We start from the raw sequence: 18,541 nt of genomic DNA on the forward strand, positions 1-18,541 counted from the left end.
GGGCCAGGAAACGAAGCTCCCATCCTGGCGTCCTGGAAAGGTAGTCCCTCTGTCACTCTCCCTCAGAGACCTGGTAGGTCCACGTTCACCGGGGACGCAGAGGACTAAGACTTTTAAGTCAGGCACGTTGGCTGCTGCTTTCCTGGGAGCGAGGCTAGAGGGAGCTGGGCCGGGCGGGCGGGAGGGCCCCAGGCTGGTGATGGGGCACAGGGATCGGGCGACGTCTCGGCACGCGGGGTGCCTCAGCGTTCCTGCTTCTGCCCCTGATAGGTGCGCCATTGAGAATGTGGGGACTGTGGTCCTTGCTTCTCCTCTGGGGGCTGACGACTCCATGCCAGGGGCTGCTTGAGAAGGTGGGCACGCTTGCTCGGATTGACAAGGATGAACTTGGCAAAGGTGAGCCTGAGGTGGGCAGTCTGTGGGGGGTCCAGCTGCAGTGTAGACGTCGCACTGACATGCCCTGGGTGGCTGCTTGAAGGAAGGGCTGAAGGCGGGCTGCGATTCTCATCTACTCAGAGAGCTGGGGGGTAAGGTTTGCTCGCGGGCTCCCATGGGTCATCCGCTCACCTTCTCCTGAGAGGCGGACTGGGTGAGGCGGGCTTCGGCCCTGTGGGGGCTGCGTCTGCCTCAGGGGTGGGGCCTGGTGCGATGGAGGAGGCTGGCTGGGCCAGCGTCTTTGCCCCGTGTCTCCAGGCTGGGGGAACTCAACTAGGGCAATGGGTGCTCCAGGGCCCAACGGCCCAAGGTCACAGTCTCGGGTAGAGTAGGGCAGTGGTGAACAGGAAATGCTTCAGGGAATCAACCCTCCCTGCCCCCAAGGGACCCCAAGGAGGTCCCTTCTGTCCTGCCTTTCTCATAATCTGCAGAGTCAGGCCAGGGGTACCCAGGAAGAGCAGAGGTCACCTCCTCCATCTTGGTCAAGCCCTGGTGGCTGTGGGCTTCTTCCTTTGCTTCTGCCCTTTCTTTTGGTGCTATAGAGTGGCCCAGCGTCAAGGCGCTCTAGTCATCCTTTCGGCCCCAAACCCGATTTGCTGTGCGACTTTGGGCAAGTCTCTGCCCTTCTCTGGGCCGTACTTCCCCCTTCTGTAAAATGAACCTTCCTCCCTCAACCCTTCCTACAGCCATCCAGAACTCGCTGGTTGGGGGCCCCATTCTGCAGAACGTCCTGGGGACAGTCACATCTGTGAACCAGGGCCTCCTGGGTTCTGGGGGACTGCTCGGAGGAGGCGGCCTGCTGAGCTATGGAGGGGTTTTTGGCGTTGTGGAAGAACTTTCTGGGTGAGTCCTCACAGTGTGGCATCTCAACTGCCCACCTACTATGAGCCCTACAGGAAGTCTAGTCCTTTCTTTGCTTCAGGGAAGAGAGGAGAGATTGACTGTCTTCAATTGTTGGCAGGTAGCGGGGGTAATGTGGGAAGCCCTGGATAGGGAGTCCCGGGGCCTGAGTTGGAAAATAATGAGCCCACTATGTATCAGGAAACACAGGAATAGCAGCTTGTCCCTGTGGTTGAGGGTTCCAGTTCTGGGGTTGACTCCAGTTACTCACTGTGTGACCTAAGGCTAGTTGCTTAGCCTCTCTGGGCTCATCCAGGTATCTCCTGGCTCCCTCCCTCATCTCCTTTGGATATCTATTCCAAAGAGCCCTGCTCTGACCAACCCCTCTTTGTCTCCTCCCCTGCTCTCAAGTTCTCCAGAAGATGTATCACCCCCCCTGCACCCCATATGCTTTATTGATTTGTTTCTTGCCTCCCCTGCTAGGTTATAAACCCCAGGAGGGGTAGGGCTTCTGTTCGTTTATTACCGTATCCCCAGTATCATTAATAGTGCTTGATACATAATGGATATCGAAAAATATTTTTGAATGAATGAATGAATTAAATCACATAATAGCTAATATTTATAACTTAATCACCACCTAGCCAGGGTTTTCTGTATAACTAGCACTGTACTGAACACTGTAAATTAATTATCCCATGGAATCCAGAGGTAGGACTGTTACCAACGGCATTTAACAGGTGAGATTGAGGCCCCTGGCAGCCAAGGGACCTGTCCAAGCTCACCCAGCCAGAGAGGTGGGGGGGTGGGGGGTGTTAATCACAGCCCTTATTGCCTGCCCCAGGTGAGTGGGAACCCTTCCGTGCTTCGTGGTGAATCAGGGCAGGCTCAATCTGGATAGCTGGGAGGAGTCAGCGAGCTAAAGGTGAACGCAGAATGGAAGGAAAGTCAAGGGAAAGGTGTTCCAGACAGAGGAAACAGCCTGGGCAAAGGCCCGGAGGACAGAGAAAGCAATGAGCTGTGGGGCGCTGTGTTTGAGAACCCAGCTGAGCTGCATGTGCACGAGCCTGGGGGATGGGAGTGGGAGACAATGACGCAGGTCAGAGACTGAATCAGGATGGAGGCCGTGGGGATGGGGTGGGGAGAACACTTTAATTCACTGAGCCTCTCATGAGGACAACGTTACATTTACTGAACACATGCTGTACCAGCTTCAGCACCCACATTTATCTCATTTGTCTTTGCCATGTTTGAGGTGGGTACTAGTATTGGCCCACTTTACAGATGAAGAGACTGAGGCCCATGAGGTGACGTAATTGGGTGCACAGTTGGCTGTATGGGTTACAGACGGGATGTGGGACACAGCCCAGGGAGACTCTAGGCACCACTTTGTCTGAGATGGTCCAGGCACTAAGGGACTGACACTGAGGGTGGGGGGGTCTGGAAGTGAGGGGCCCTCCCCTTGACGCCCATTCCAGGATGAAGATCGAGGAACTTACACTGCCAAAGGTGTCCCTGAAGCTGCTGCCTGGGTTTGGGGTGCAGCTGAGTCTGCACACCAAGGTGGGCCTGCGTGGCTCTGGGTGAGTGTGTCCCTCTACCCTGCTGCTCCCCACCCCAGCCCCCTGCTCCACTGGGGACCCCTACTCTGTTGCCCCTCCACCCCCATCTCACTGACCCCCCCATTTCCTCCCACCGTACTTCCTCTCCATACTGGCTCCTTCCTGGATCCCACCCCACTACCCTCCCCAGGGACCTCCATCCCACTGTTCCCCAGGGACTTCTCTCCCCCCCCCCCCTCTCTGGACGGCCCTGCCCCATTGCCCAGCGCTCACTGGACGGGTTGGGGGAAGAGGGTGCAGGAACACGCAAAATGGGGCAGGGACGCAGTGAGCGACAGGAAAGAATGCGGACTCTAGCCCACTGGCAGGGCCACCCACCGACTCCTCGGGGCTCCCGCAGCCCCGGGGGGCGTGTCCAGGGCGGGCCCCTGTTGGGTGGGGCCTGGCAGCCTGGCCACGCCCCCAGCATCCGGTCTCGCAGCCCCCTGGGGGGCCTCCTGCAGCTGGCTGCCGAGGTGAACGTGTCGTCGCGGGTGGCGCTGGGCGTGAGCTCGCGGGGCACGCCCATCCTCGTCCTCAAGCGCTGCAGCACGCTGCTGGGCCACATCAGCCTGCTCTCGGGGTGAGTCCGCGGGCTCGAACCCGCTTGGGCGGCTTCCCACGCCTGCACCTGCGGGTGGGCTCATCTCGGGCGCGCGCACTGGGGCGTCTCCCGGGTTTCCCGGGAGCGGCCGGCTGGGCGGGGCCTGACCTCACCCAGCTTCCGGTCGGTCCCGCCTGTTCAACCAGCTGCGCAGACCTGCAGACTGAGACCCATCACAGGCAGGGACTCCGGCCCAGTCCCCAGTTACCATCACCCACTCCTGGGGGCTCCCCTTCTCCGCTCCAGCCACCCCCGCCCCGAGATCCTCTCCCAGAAAGAACAGACCCTCGCATTCTCAGTTCCCCATCTCAGCATAGCAGAGACCCAGCTCTGCCCCTGACTCACTGTGTGACCCCAGAGGAACCCCCTCCTCTGTCTGGGCTCCAGTGTCCCCATCTGTATAATAAGGACCTAAAATTGATGAGCCAGAAGGCTCTGGCACTCTTACATCCGTGACTTTCCCCAGCTGTTCAGGACATAGTGGCCTTCCCTACACTTGTGCTGAGCCATCACTCCTGTGGGACAAATGAGGTCCAAAGGGGGCAAGAGACTTGCCGAAGGTCACACACATGACAAGGATGGAGATGGGCTGGTCTCTGGACTCAGACGTGGGGCTTTTCCCCAGGGCTGGGCACCTGCCCTTCCTCTGCCTCACACTTTGCATCTCCCCCCTGGTTTCTACACTCCAGGCCGAATCCCACGCCCCCGGCCCATCCTTGCCCGGTGGCTCTGAGCAGGGAGGGTGAGGGGTAATCAGACAGCTCAGTGGTCCCTCCCAGGAGTAGGGTGACCCCGGATTGCTCCTGGCTCCAGAAAGGCTCTCCAAGGTTTCCAGGTGGGGTCTTTGGACTCCTTAAATCCCAGTACTCTGCCCTGCTCCTGCAGGCTAGAGCGGGCTCTGGGGGGACTAGAGCCCAGGTGGTGTTGGTGTCCTGCGACTGTGGCTCTGTGATTGTCACCCCTCCTCCCCAGTCTCCCCTAGTCTCCAAGCATACCGGAACCCACTGACATGCACTTCTCATCCTCAGGCCTCCCTCTTATTCATTCAACAAATATGCATTCATTCGCTCAGCAGATGCTAAGTGAACCCCCACTCTAAGCCAGGCACTGTTCTGGACCCAAATGTCACTTGTCTATAAATGTTGGAGGAGATGAAGGGAACAGACATTTAGCGAGCGTGGATACCAGATGTGAATACAGTCCCATGTAATCTCGGCAGCAACAATTCTTTTTTTAAAATTTTTATTTAAATTCAATTAATTAACTTATAGTATATTATCAATTTCAGAGGTAGAGTTCAGAGATTCATCAGTCGCATATAACACCCAGTGCTCATTACATCAAATGCCCTCCTTAATGTCCATCACCCAGGTACCCCATGCCCCTCCCCCCTCCCCTCCAGCAACCCTCAGTTTGTTTCCTAGAGTTAAGAGTCTCTTATGGTTTGTCTCCCTCTCTGATTTCATCTTGTTTTATTTTTCCCTCCCTTCCCCTATGATCCTCTGTTTTGTTTCTTAAATTCCACATGTGAGTGAAATCACACAAGAATTGTCTTTCTCTGACCAGTTCGCTTAGCATAATACCCTCTAGCTCTATCCACGTCGAGCAACAATTCTTTACGGTGTGCATTTTACAGATGAGGAAACGGAAGCCATCCCCCGGGTTCCATGGCAAGGCAGAGCCAAGATTTAAACCCAGGTCTCCAGAGCCTGAGTCAACCCCACCTCCTTCACTGGGAGAGGACACGGAGAGAGCCAGCGCCCCTAGTGCCCACTTTGCCCTGTCGCCCCCGCTGGAGCTGTCCCTTTGTGGTGGCCACACCCTCACCCTTCTCTCCCCACACAGGCTGCTGCCCGCACCGCTCTTCGGGGTCGTGGAGCAGACACTCTTCAAGGTGCTGCCGGGACTGGTGAGTGCGTGGGCCCCAGGCCAGGCACGCCCCTCCCCTTGACTCGCCTCTCCTTCCCCAGCTTTGGGTAAATCTGGGCGCCAGGCAGGATTAGGCTGTCCTTCCCTTGCACGCCCACGGGGTAATCCCATCCTGGCCTGCCCCGGAGCCTCCCGGGTGCCGCCAGCCCGTCTGTAGGCGGCCTGGCACCATCCGTCCCCAGACATCCGGATCCTGAGTTGACAGCTGCAGATAACCTGAGTCCCCGGGTCCCAAATCCAGGCTCCTGTCTTGGCCCCTGCTCTGTCTTTGCCCTCTGTATGATTACTGACTTTAAACTTTTCTTTAAACTAGCTTTGAGTTAAAATTATGTCACTCAGTTTTAAACTGAATTAAAACTGAGCCCTGGGCTTGGCAAACGTCCAGAAAACCACATACATATAAACTAATACATCATAAGTCAAACTCGAAAACCTGAGAAAAGCTGATCTGTCCAAAGCCCCTTTCATTGAGACCAGTGAGGGAACGGTCTTGATGAGGTCACACGGCCAGCAAAGGGTGGCCAGGCCTCCTGACCCCCAGTCCTGGCAGGACCTCTCTTGTGAGTCCTTGTGAAGAATGTATCTGTGGGAGTCCGTGGCTGGCAAAACTGCCCTGGGCTTGAAGAAGCCAATTGGAACTGAAGCTCAGGGGCAGAAGGGAAGCTCCCAGCAGCAAGGACCCCAACCCAGGCCCGTCTCAGGCGGATTTCAACCACACAGTGTGGGTGCATTTAAATCACAGGCCCTCACTGGGGTCTCGGGACAACTGAGTGCAGGGCAGGATTTGTGTAACTCAAAGACGTTTTAAATATGAGGGTCGGTTACTAGCATTTAGAGATTGGAGGTTTCTCCTAACAATCCAATTTCCGGGTCCTCTAGTGCAGTCAGCCACCCCAGCCGCAGTCCGTCCTGCAGGTTACACACGCGGGTGCCGAGGAGGGCGTTCCTCCCACACAGCAGAGCCCCTTTGGTCTCCTCTCATTTCTGTGACATGCCTGACCCCAAAAGCCCTGGAGTTGGGGGTCCCTGAGTGTAAATGAGAAGGCAGCCCTCTCTTGTCTGAGAACAGCTGTGACCTTGGGCAGGTCGCCCTTCTTCCACCGCAGCTGTAGAATGGAGAGGTGGGAAGTATGACGGGGCTGGACTGGGTCACCTCTGGGCTTCCTGCTCCAGTGGGCCCAGATTCTGTGACTCCCAGACCCCGGGTTCTGGAAGCCAAACCACCTGCTGTCTGTCCTCCTCGCCCAGGGGTTTTCAGGACACACGCAGGGACGTGTGCACAGCGGACGGGGCCCGGACCTGACTCTCCGGGTGGAGGAGGGGGGTTGCCCCTCTTCAGAGTCTGAATTCTAGGTTGCCCGGTGCTCACCTGGATAGCAGGGGGGCCCGAGACCTTGGAGGGGGCAGCTGCCTTTGTCTCCTCAGGGGAGGGCTGGGCCCCCACACCCCAGCTGGCCTCTGAGATGTGCCTCCCCTATTCCCCCGGCATCCTTCGAGGCTTTCTGAGGGGGCCGATGTAACTGGCCCTCTGCGCTATGTGCTCTGCCCTCTGACACCAAGGTCCAGCCCCCCTTGCCTCCCACCTGTGTGTCCCCCAGTCCGTCTGCACATTCTGACTTGCCTTGGACCCCAGGACCACAGAGCAAATGATTTAGACAAAAGGCAGCTGTCCCCTGCTCTGGGCTGGGGCCACTTCTATTTTCCTGTAACACCTGTTTCCTCTGGACACAGCTGTGCCCCATGGTGGACAGTGTGCTGGGTGTGGTGAATGAGCTCCTGGGGACCGCGCTGAGTAAGCTGGGGCCCAACCCCCTCCTCCTTGCCCCTTCTCCCTCCCCTCCCTCCCGTTGTCCCAATGGTGGTGGGGCGGCGGGTGCCAAGGGAAGAGGAAGGGACAGAATTCTGGGGCCTTCACTTCCTCCTCAGACTGACGAGGCCACCACATGGAGGAGGTCTAATGGTGGGGTTCTCGGCTGGAGCTGGTTCCGTGGGGCCTGGAGGCTCGGAGCCAGCCAGTCTCCCCCTGCCAGGGGCTGAAGGCCCCTTGTCCAGCCCTGGTGGTGTGTCTGGTGTTATCAGAAGCACGAGGCAGATATTATTATTATCTAGAAAGACAAGATGGCTGAGGCCCAGAGCTTAAGTCGGGAACCCAGAGCCCCACAGCCACAGTGGCCTTCAGTCTCTCTGAGCCTTATGGAGACATGGGTGCCTTTGAAAAATAGAAAAAGATATAACCAGGATACTTAGGGGTGCGTATGTCTCTATATGTGGTGTTGTGTGAGAGAGGCCGCGCTATGTCGTGGTTGGCGAAACTAGCTCTGGAAAACAGAAATCCTGCCTTTGCCATTCTGTGGCTTGTGTCACCTTGGGCTGGTGACTTCCTCTGTCTCAGCCTCAGTTTCCTTATCTATAAAATGCGCATGACGTAGTGCCCGACTGAATACTTAGTGGAATGCTAGGCACTCAATATATAGACGGCGGGCTTGTTATTTGTGAGGGCTGGGCTCATGGGGTCTTTCTACCTCCTCCCCTCCCCATGCAGGCCTGGTGCCCCTTGGGGCTCTTGGGTCCGTGGAATTTACTCTGGCCACACTGCCTCTTATCTCTAACCAGTACATAGAGTTGGACATCAACGTGAGTGCCCACCAAAGCCCTGCCCACAGCTGAGGGTGGGGTGGGGTGGGGTGCTGGCAGAGGCTGGGGGGCGGCTGCTGGGTCCAAGCAAGGTGGATGAGCCATGCTGTCTCCTCCCCTACAGCCTATCGTGAAAAGCGTAGCTGGTGACGTCATTGACTTCCCTAAGCCCCCCAAACCCATCAAGGTGCCCCCCAAGGAGGACCACACATCCCAGGTGGTTGTGCCTCTGTACCTCTTCAACACCGTATTTGGGCTCCTGCAGACCAACGGTGCCCTTGACATAGACATCACCCCGGAGCTGGTAAGTGTGACACCCTGCCCCACTGTGGCTGGACAGTGCTAGTGGTGAGCTGGTCATATCACCACCGGTCAGCCTTGACTAGCCCTCTTCTCCATAACTAGAGACGGTTGGACAAGTTTACAGCATGCATATGCGCACTCTTGTCCTTGTGACAGACACTGCTAATTGATAATGGCCCTCCACTTGGCTAAATCTGAGTGGGACCTCAGAATCCTTCTCTATATGGCACTCCAGTAAGTTCCTTTCAATTGGTCAAAACTGGCATATGGAATGTAGCTGGTTTTTCGTCCCCATACCATATGAGTCTTTCTGGAGTCAAAGCCCAATTTTATACTAAAGTGTGAATGGTTAACATTTCCATTGCTTTCTCAAGAGCAGATCTGTGTTGGCGAGAAGAAAACTAGGGTTGGACTATACCTAAAGTCATTTGGACATTTGTTCTAAAGCTTCTGAGACCTCTCTGCTTCCATTCTGACTCTTCTCGTACCCTCACAGATGTTTGGAAGCCCCCAAGAGCCTCACCCAGAGACATTTCTTAGTCTCACCTTTTCCAAAGGCAGTGCATCTGACCCCCCTGAGCCATCTGCCTGCAGCTCAGGCCCAAGGTGGCAAGGGTTGGTCACTCACTTCCTGATGATGGGGTCCAGAGAGCACGTGAAGGCCTATGGGAGGTGGGAATAGGGCCCTGAGCTGGGAGGCAGGTGTCTTCTAGCTGGAGGGAGGAGACAGGGAAGGCTAGGCAGAGACTATGAGTATGAGAATGTGTGTGTCCAAGCAGCCTGTGGGTGCGTGGGAGTGTGGGTGTATGTGTGTGTGTGTGGCAGAGGAAAGAGACCTCAGTGGCCATGGGGTGATAGCTGTGTGTTGGGTGAGTGTCTTTAAATCCTCTGACCAGGAGAGAATGTGTTTGTAGGTTTATCCTGTGTGAACATGTATGTTCTGAAAGGTGGACATGTGTAGTTCAGGGACCTCAAACATCAGGGCCAGGGCAGCTGGGCCCTTATCGATGAAACCAGGCCTGATGGGACTGTAATGAGCTAGGGCGACTGTGACCCATGTCCCCAGCAGCTGCCAGTCAGCTTCCCCAAGGGGGAGGAGTGCACGCCCAGTGTGATCAGGTTTTCCAAATTTTTAGCCAGAGCCTGGCAAATTTATACGAAATTTCTTGATTTGTAAGTATTGGAAACAAATTCATAGGTTTTGAAAATACTGTTTGGATAAAGGGCAGAAATGTCTGGAATCCGATCCCTGGGCCTTCAGATCGTAAGCTCTGGAAGAGCAGTTTAAGAGTTCCGGAGGCAGCCTTCCCAGGTCAGCCCCTGCGGCACAGCTCAGCGGCTTATGACCTTGGGCGTAAGCATCAGGTTTCCCGTCTGTAAGAAGGGGGTCATCCGAGCACCCACCTTTCTGAGTTAATGTAATGTAATGCCGAAATGCGCAAAGGCACACAAAGCCCTTAGCATGTGCCCGACAAGTGGTAAACACTCATCCCTGGCCAAGAGAAGGAACCTGAGTGTCTGCAGGGATGTGTGTGTAACTGGCAGGGGCGGGTGGGAGGCGGGCAGAACTACCGTGTGTTTGCTGAGGAATTCCCGTCCTGTCTCTGTTCACCCCACACCCCATTTGGTCTTGGGTGCAGGTCCCCAGCAATGTGCCATTGACAACTACAGACCTGGCAGCTTTGGTCCCTGAGGTGAGTGACCCCCTCATGGGCTTTGATCATTGTCGCTCTTTTCTGATGAGCCTGAGTGAACTCCAGAACCTTTCTCAATACCACTCTCCAGACAGCTGCAATCGAACGTCGAATCCAAATTCACACTAAAATTTAAATGACTACCACTTAAACTTTCCTGACAGCAGATTGTGCTTGAAGGGGAAAGGATCAGTGTTTAACTGCCCAGAAGTCAGCTGGGCACTTGTCCTGTGGCTGTCGCTCCTCCGTAAGGCAGAGGACAGGGGAGTCTTCCCCTCCTTCCACCTCCTTCTCCCCCAGGGAGAAGATTCCGGGTGCTGGCCCTGAGGAGGGAAGGGAAAGGTGAGGATTCAGGGGGGTGTGACTAGTGGGCATCCGTCAGTATGTGACTTCGGGGCCTGGCCCCAGCTACTTCCCGGCTGTGGGAATCTGAATTCATACTGAAGTTGAAATGACTGCTACGAAGTCCTTATGTAATAGCAGATTCCTTATCTAATAGCAGATAGAGGCTGGAATGAGGCCCAGAAGGTCTGGGTTTCTACTGGGGAAGACGGAGGGGGCAGCGGAGTTTTGGGGCGCAGAGGACAAACTGAATCCTTGGAAGGTGGTGATTCACATCGGCCTTGGCGGGCATGGTTGGGGCCTCTGCTTCTTGGAGTCCTCGGCCCAAGGGCATAGGGGTCTTAGGCAAAGGAGGAGATGGGGCTAGACATGCGGAGGAACTTCCCGAGAGCGGGAGCTGTAAGATGGAGAGGGACGTGGGAGAGGCAGAGGTGGCAGGAGCGGGGACCCGTGCCGGCGGTGAGCCAGGCCTTGTCCCACCAGCCTGGGGAGGCTGGGCCTGCCTCTGGAGGCAGAAGCCTTTGTTCTTTTGGTGTCAGAGCCCCGTGGCCCCGGCTCTGAGTCTGGTTGTGTGGCTTCACACTCTGTGGACACATAAGGATGGAATCTGGTGACTCCCTGTCTTTGTGACCCTGCGACTCTGGGAGCCGGGGCTGGGTGGGTCCCTAGGTGCCCACGTTCAAGGGGTCCGAAGCCTCGGTGACTCTGTGGTTCCAGCACTTCTGTAGTTCCATGACGTTGTGACTGTGAAAGCGGGGGCTTCCCGATTGTGAGATCAGCCAGTCAGTCAGCCCTGCTCACTGAGTAGCCACGTCCCGGGCTCTGTGCTAGGTGCCGGCCACGCGGGAGGAGCAGAGATGAAAAGCAGACGGAAGCGGCTGCTCCAGGAGCTGCCATCCTGGTGGGGGAGGCAGCCGTGGAGCGCGTGGATAGGTAGACTACACGCAGCGTCAGAAGGTGGAGGGGGATGGGGTGGCGAAGGCAGGTTAGGAAGGGGGGGGGTAGTGCTTTCAAGCAGAGAGCTCTGCAGCGGCCTCTCCGAGGAGGTGACACTGGAATAGTAGGCTGAGGAGTGGAGGGAGGGCAGCACGCAAGTTTCTGGGGAAGACATGTCCAGCAGAAGAAACAGCAGGTGCCAAGGCCCTGAGGTAGGAGTGTGTCCCTGGCAGGAACAGCCAAGTGGCCAGTGAGTCTGGAGACAATGAGGGGCCGGTGATTGGAGAGAAGATGGAGAGGAGGGCCGAGGAGGGGTCACATGGGGCTTGTGGTCTTGTGGGGGATTTTGAATTTGAGGCGGAAGCCTGATTCAATTCCATGGGTTGCTGTCTCCCCACTTGAATGTCACATCTGGGGGTGGGGGCATGAGCAGGACTGTCTGGTTCAGGCTGTAACCTCAGCACCCAGCATGGTGCCCGCTGCCCGTTAGGTGCTCAGGGAGTGTTTGGTGACTGACTGATTCTGTTATTGGGGCATTGAAGCTCCCCTCTTGCCCCCGGCCTTGCTCCTGCCTCTCTCCAGGCCCTGGGAAAGTTGCCCCCAGGCCAGCAGCTCCTGCTCTCGATGCGGGTGAAAGAAGCACCGTCAGTCACGCTCCAGAACGGGAAGGCCACCATCTCCATCCCAGCTAACGTCCACGTGCTGTCCTACCATCCTAAAGGGACCCCTGAAGCCCTCTTCGAGCTGAATGCGGTGAGTGGCCGAGGGACAGGAGCCTGGCACTGGGGCTGTGAGCGGGCCTGCCCTCTCTAGGACCTGATTTCAGGGTTGGGGGGGCCTGGCGTGGCACGACACAGGAAGTCCCCCTCCCCCGCTGCTGTCATCTGAGCCGAGGCCAGGTGTCTGCTCCGTCATCACGCGTCCATCCTGGCCCAGGTCCTGTCCGCTTTGCTCTCCTCAGAGCTCAGGAATGTCTCCACATCGCCCCAGCCTCGCTATGCTCAGATATCTCTCCGATGGCCCTCCAGCGTCCTCCTGGCCCTGCACCTCTGCTGGTCTTCCCAAACGCACAGCTGGGAGAGGCAGGTCCCTCACCTGCTCACCCTCTCCCTGGCCCCCCGGGACCAAGCACCTTCGCCCTGGCAGTCAGCCCCCTCCTGCCTCATCCTCGGCCTTCCCCTTCCTCCTACCTGGCCTCAGTGACTCAGGGCTGGCAGGTCCCACCTCCCGCCTTTGTTGCTGCCCACCCCCTGCAGTGGCATCTCCCCCCCCACCCCACCCCCCGCCCCGGGCTAACTCTTCCTCTCTCAAGATTCAGCTCAGGTGTCACCTCACTGGGGACGCCTTTCCTCGCCGCCCCCCCTCCGGCTGGATTGAGGGTCTCTCCAAGCTCCCGGAGCCCCAGAGCTTCCTCTCCTGCAACGTCAGGTGCCCTCAATACTCTGCTTCCTGAACACCAGAGCCTTCGAGTTGCCTCCTCATAGCCCAGCATGGACCCACAGTAGGGCCACAGCGGGGATTAGTGGAAGGAATGGATGGTGGAAATTCACCTGTTGGCCAGAGTGGACCTGTCGTCAAGCTCCTGCCACATTCATGGCTAACCTCTGCCTGCTCTTTCCTTGCAGGTTTTGACTTTAAATGCCCAGTTGGCTCCCTCGGCTACGAAGCTGCACCTGTCGCTGTCCCTGGAACGGTACGTGGGGTCCCGGGCCTTGCCTTTAGGAACAAGAATTAGGGGCCGACTAGAACCACCACCGATTCGCTGAGCATCAGTTAAGTTACCCGTGTTCTACCAGCCTCTTCCTTGCCTCCAGGACCTGCCAGGGAGGGGTCAGTATTAGCCCATTTTACAGATGAGCCAAGGGGCTCAGGGAAGCGGGATCCAGAGCAGGCTTCTTCCACTGCACCTGCTCCCAACCTGGCCCTGGGAGGTCAACGTGCTGCCAGGACCCGGAGTCCAAACGTCTGAGTTACCAGCCCTCGAGACTAGCCACGGAGATAACTGTAAAAAGCTTTGTTTTTCATGTGGACTAGTTACTTCTCTAATCTCTCCACCTCCCCTGGCCCCATGATAACCGTAAAAACCAAGATGGTGATGTTGGTGACAGTCCCTCCTGACACATGCATGGCACTTCACAGCTGGCAAAGCCCAGGCTCACACAGCAGGTTGTCCCCAGAACCCGGGCTGCGGTCTAGGCCTCCACTCTCCAGGCCCAGTGCTGTCACCATGGCCTGAGGCCTGGGGACCTGTCTGTCCCTCCCCCTAGATGCGGGGGACTTTCCCAGGGGTCTCTGGGATCCTGAGCCATAGACACCCAGTGCTCACCTGACCCCTTATTTAAGTGTCCCCCGCAGGTCCCCCTGCAAGGCTCTGTTGTCACCCCATTTCTAGCCTTGCCCCCTGCCTGGGTTTGCTTCCCCTCCCTGGTGGCAGTTCCTACCTCAACCCTCCAGGAAATAGAGATGTGTGTCCAGGCTCTGGCCCTGGACCTGTCTTTGGGCAGCTGGGATCCATCAGTGGGTTGCTGTCTTTAGTGTGCACCGGCTGGATGCAGGGAACCCTGTGTCCAGTGCTGAGTCTGTGGGAGGGCCACTCCTTAGGGAGGTTCAGCCACTTGCCCAGGGCCAAGCAACTGGGAGGGAGACCAAGACTCGAGGGCCATAGAGTCAGAGGTGGCAGTCATGATATCTCAGAAGAAGGTTAGAGCCCTTCAGGTCCATTTTACAGGTGGAAAGACTGAGTCCCTGAGTCGAGGCTGAATAGAGGCAGAGTTGGGGCTGTAACCCTGTTTCTGATCCTGGAGAGCTAGGGGTGGGGTAGGCTGGGAGGGGGGTGGACAGAGCAGTGCTCAGCAGGTGGTGTGGTGGGTGCTGTGGCCGCTCAGTGTCACTCTTCTCTCCACCAGGCTCAGTGTCAAGCTGGCCTCCTCCTTTGCCCATGCCTTTGATGTAAGTTCCGGGGAGGGTGAGCAGCTTGCCAGTGGTGACAGTCTTCAAGCAGGGGGAAGAAGGGGGCAGGATGAGTCATGGGTCATATACCTGAGCTGACCCCAGTCTGGGCTCTGTCCCAGCAAGCCTGAGTGGGCAAACATCAGAGCAAGTGTGTATGTGTGTGCATGTGTAAAATAGTCATCATCTGAGGAAAGTGAATCTCATGATCTTCCAAAGTCTTGGAACCTCACAAAGTTGTAAACATCCAGAATCTCACAAGGGCTCAAAATTCTGGAACTTCACACGAGTAATAATGTTCCTGAACTTGGAAAGTTCTAACATTTCAGAGCCCCACAGAGCCCTTGGTGTCCTGCTTCAGAGTTCTGAGGTTCTGGAGTCCCACAGTGGTCTCAGGTTCTAGAACATTCTAAGGGTCCCTGGGGCACCTGGGTGGCACAGCGGTTAAGCGTCTGCCTTCGGCTCAGGGCGTGATCCCGGCGTTATGGGATCGAGCCCCACATCAGGCTCCTCCACTATGAGCCTGCTTCTTCCTCTCCCACTCCCCCTGCTTGTGTTCCCTCTCTCGCTGACTGTCTCTATCTCTGTAGAATAAATAAATAAAATCTTAAAAAAAAAAAAAAAAAGAACATTCTAAGGGTCCCTAAGTGGATAGGAATCTAAGAGCAGACCACTCAGAATTCTACTGGAGCTGGGCGTGTTTTCTGCTCTTTCTCAGGCATTGCCCCTTCCGGGCCCCACAGACCCTTCCTCTAGGAAGGCAGCTCTTCCAAGGTCATGGGGCCCGCATAAAGCTGTTCTCAGTCGCAGAGACCCCTTTGGGGTCATCGATGGACAGCCACCCCAGTGGGCCCTGTGCCCACCAGCAATGTGTCCTCAGGCTCGGGGGAGGCTCAGCAGCCGGACCTCGGATTTCCTACCGGGGAAGGGATGTGCTGCTCCTGGCGAAGCCACCCCTCCCAGCCTTCCCTGTGCTCTGTTGCAGGCAGCCCGTTTAGAAGAATGGCTCAGTCACGTGGTCCGGGTGGCCTATGTGCCGAAGCTGAATGGTATGGGCGGACTTCATTTTCTTCTTGGAAACATGGAATGTCGGGAATCAGATTGTCCATTGTTCTGATAGAGACACTGAAGATGGAGGGGTTGATCCCATTTCTAAGATGTAGAAACTGAGGCACTGATGTTTCCATTCAAACCACATTAATTAGCACCTCCATTATGCCACACCCTGGCTATCTGAGCAGCGTCCTGTCCTCAAGCTCACAATCCAGAGGGAAATAGTCATAAACAAATGATTAAAGTATAGATGACACAGAGTGTGCAAGGGACGGACAGAACCTCGCACTGACAGACTGAGGGGAGCCACTGACGACAATACAGAAAAGGAGCATTTTTGTTTGGGTTTAGTGGGATGAATAGGAGTTTGCCAATCAGGAAAACTGAGTCCCCAAGAACAGAAATGGCTAGCTCAAGGACACTGGTCCCAGCCTCCCACATACCTTTGCTGTCAACCATTTCCTTCTCACAGTGGACCTGGATGTTGGAATTCCCCTGCCTAAGGTTCTCAATGTCAACTTTGCCAACGCAGCCCTGGAGATCATTGAGGTAAGCTTCCCATGCACGTGTGGCTTCGACGGGCCTTAAGCTTGTCCTGAGGGGAATGCCCCGCCTCACCATCTGGTCTGTCCCTGCACCGTTTTCTAAGTTGCTCAGGGTATTAACAGGTTACTTCACCTGGGAGTGGCACACATGCGACGTGTGCTACAACTCCTTACTCACTTGCCCACGGCAGACATGGTCAGTCGATCACAGAGTCCTCTCCTGTTGAATGCAGACATGCGTCTGACCTCTAGGATGGAATCTCAGATTCACTCACAGAGTCGCAGCTCCCCTGGCCCAGGGCTAGCAAATCCATGTCCCGTCTCTCCTTTGTCTGTGCCCGCGGCAGGCATGGCTAATAGATCCTGACACTTTCTCTTGCTGAATATCAGCATGGCTTCATGATCCCTTTTTTTTTTTTTTTTTAAGATTTTATGTATTGATTTGAGAAAGAAAGAGAGAGTGTGTGTGAGAGCGCACGAGCAGGGGGAGGGGCAGAGGGAGAAGCAGACTCTTCTGAGCAGGGAGCCCAAAGCGGGGCTCGGTCCCAAAACCCCGGGATCATGACCTGAGCCGAAGGCAGATGCTTCGCTGACTGAGCCGCGCAGGCGCCCCGACCGCATGATCCTTTTCAATCCAGCACCAACTTGAGTCTTGGAATGGCTCTGGGAGGTGGGCAGAGCAGGGAGTTACGGATCCATTTCTCAGATGAGGATCAGGGATGAAGGAGGCCACATTTCTGGCCCAGGGCCAGACAGTAAATTAACAGGGGAAATGGCACTTGAACTTGGGTCTCTTAAGTTTGGAAGTCAGTGACCTCTCCCACAGTGGATGTCATTCATTCATCGTTCACTCCATTGTTCATTCATTCAGTTAACGAGTGCCTGCTGGGTTCCGGGTTCAGTGCTAACCCCAGGGCATGGGGCCGGGCAGTGGGGGGAGGATTGGGGGACAACATGGAGACAGCAGCAGGGGTGGAGGGCTGGCAGATGGGCTCATCGAGAACCGTTGCTCCTTGCAGAATGCCGTTGTGCTGACCGTGGCATCCTGAAGCTGAGAATGGCCACCTGCCCTCCCCGTTGACTTCCAGAGTCTGTGCACCTGCCCACTCGGCCTCAGTTTCCCTCCCAGTCTCTAGCCTGTGTCGGTGACAGTGTTAGTGTCCCTTATCCACCCAGGACCACCCAGGTGCTCTGGCCCTGCAGCTCTGCCCCCAGTCTGGGGTGGGGACTTCAGGGCTGGCCACAGGACTCTGCTTCAAAAAGCGCTCTGGCCTCAGTGGAGAGTTCTGAGCTTTCAATAAACCACTCCTCTCTTTCTCGGCACCTCCCGGCTTGTTTGTTCCCCAGGTACAGGGGGCTGCCTTGGCCTCTGTTTCTGGGACCCTACCAGCTCCAGACCGGGGCTCCTGGAGGGTGAGGGACTCGGGGCCTAGTCGTTGTCGCTCTGCCTCCCTGGGAGGCCTCTGTGTCTTGTCCTGCCCTCCTTTACTTCTGCCTTGGGCTCCTCGTGCCCCCCTCCCCTGGCCCCTATTCCCCTCCAATCTCTATTTTTCTAAGTACCAGTATCTTTCGCTCTGTCTCTCTGAGTCTGTCTGATTCTGTGTCTGTCTTGTCTCTGTCTCTCTGACTTTGGGACACTTCTCAGAAGTGATTTGTGAGCAGAAGGGTGAATAGGAATTTCTCAGGGAGAAAGGAGCCAGCATTCCTGGAAGCAAGGACGACCCGGTCCTGCCCTGGAGGGATCCCTACTGGCTCCACATAGTGGTGGGCTTACCGCAGGATAGGCCTCAGAACAAACTACGCCAGCTGCTCATAGTGTGCGTGGGGAAACTGACGCCAGAGAGCGGGCTGGCTGGCCCAAGACCGCACCTCGGCAGAGTTGGGTTGGGAAACGGGGCTGCTGCCTCAGTCCTGGCCTCCTCCTCACTGCTCAGGATGGGCCTCCTGGGTTCTGGGGAATAACCCCACGTTGGCACTTACGCACGGACTTGAGGGAAGAGGGGCCAATGAAGTTCTGGGGAGTGGCTCAGGAGACAGAAGAGAGTTGGAGCCCATCTGAAGGTTTATGCATTAATAGGAATGACCCTGTGACCCCCACCCATCCATCCGGCCTCCCAGCCTCCCAGCCTCCTGCCTCTCCTTCCTCCCTCCCGCCCTCCCTCCCCAGCCCATCCACTCACCCTGCAGTTATCGCAGCCCCTCTTGGCGTGTATGCCAAGCCCGGTACTAAGTGACAGGTTGGGATTTTTCTTTGACTCTTTGTCACTTCCCCTGTCTCCCAGCTCCCACCCAGAACAGGTGGCCCAAGTTAGCTGCCTGTGTTCAAATCCCCTCCCAGCTGCCGGTTAGCCGGTGCCTTTGGGCAAGTCACTGACTCCGACTCTCCATCTCTTCATGGGTAACTTGCGGGTGATAGGAATAAGGTTTTGCGGGTTATCCAGCACCTACAATGGTGAGCTCATGTTAGTGCTGCGTTCATCTGCTCCCTCCCTCTGCTCTCTCATCCCATCCTCCTCCAGCCCTTCCTTGACCTCATCCGACCATCTCACCACTGCTGACAGCCCTCCATTGTCTGGATTCTCACGGCCAGCAGGAAATCATCCAAAATCCCCGCTTGGCATTCAAGGCTGCCCATGACCTGGCATCAGCCAATTCCTCTGGGAGCATGGAGAAGGA

General features: G+C 56.4%; 1 protein-coding gene across 1 annotated transcript; it reads left to right on the forward strand.

Annotated features, from left to right (window-relative positions):
• The first annotated feature begins 284 nt into the window (after nt 1-284).
• Nucleotides 285-17,180, forward strand: BPIFB3 (BPI fold containing family B member 3). Its single transcript, XM_040638168.1, has 15 exons — nt 285-396; nt 1,122-1,278; nt 2,754-2,858; nt 3,319-3,459; nt 5,326-5,389; nt 7,141-7,201; nt 7,952-8,043; nt 8,168-8,347; nt 9,987-10,040; nt 11,901-12,071; nt 12,944-13,011; nt 14,225-14,267; nt 15,253-15,316; nt 15,793-15,869; nt 16,885-17,180. Exons 1-15 carry the CDS (start codon nt 285-287, stop codon nt 16,912-16,914), a joined length of 1,419 nt encoding a protein of 472 aa, XP_040494102.1. The 3' UTR covers nt 16,915-17,180.
• Nucleotides 17,181-18,541: the final 1,361 nt, after the last annotated feature.

This window comes from Ursus maritimus, unplaced genomic scaffold, assembly GCF_017311325.1.
Source record: "Ursus maritimus isolate PB19 unplaced genomic scaffold, ASM1731132v1 scaffold_22, whole genome shotgun sequence".
Taxonomy (NCBI): Eukaryota; Metazoa; Chordata; class Mammalia; order Carnivora; family Ursidae; genus Ursus; species Ursus maritimus.

Bases quoted from the DNA above. Each gene is read 5' to 3' on its own strand.
- BPIFB3 (XM_040638168.1), top strand. From the start codon at position 285: ATGTGGGGACTGTGGTCCTTGCTTCTCCTCTGGGGGCTGACGACTCCA. The intron at 10,041-11,900 runs GTGAGTGACCCC...GCCTCTCTCCAG, and splicing joins TGGCAGCTTTGGTCCCTGAG to GCCCTGGGAAAGTTGCCCCC. The intron at 15,317-15,792 runs GTATGGGCGGAC...TCCTTCTCACAG, and splicing joins CTATGTGCCGAAGCTGAATG to TGGACCTGGATGTTGGAATT.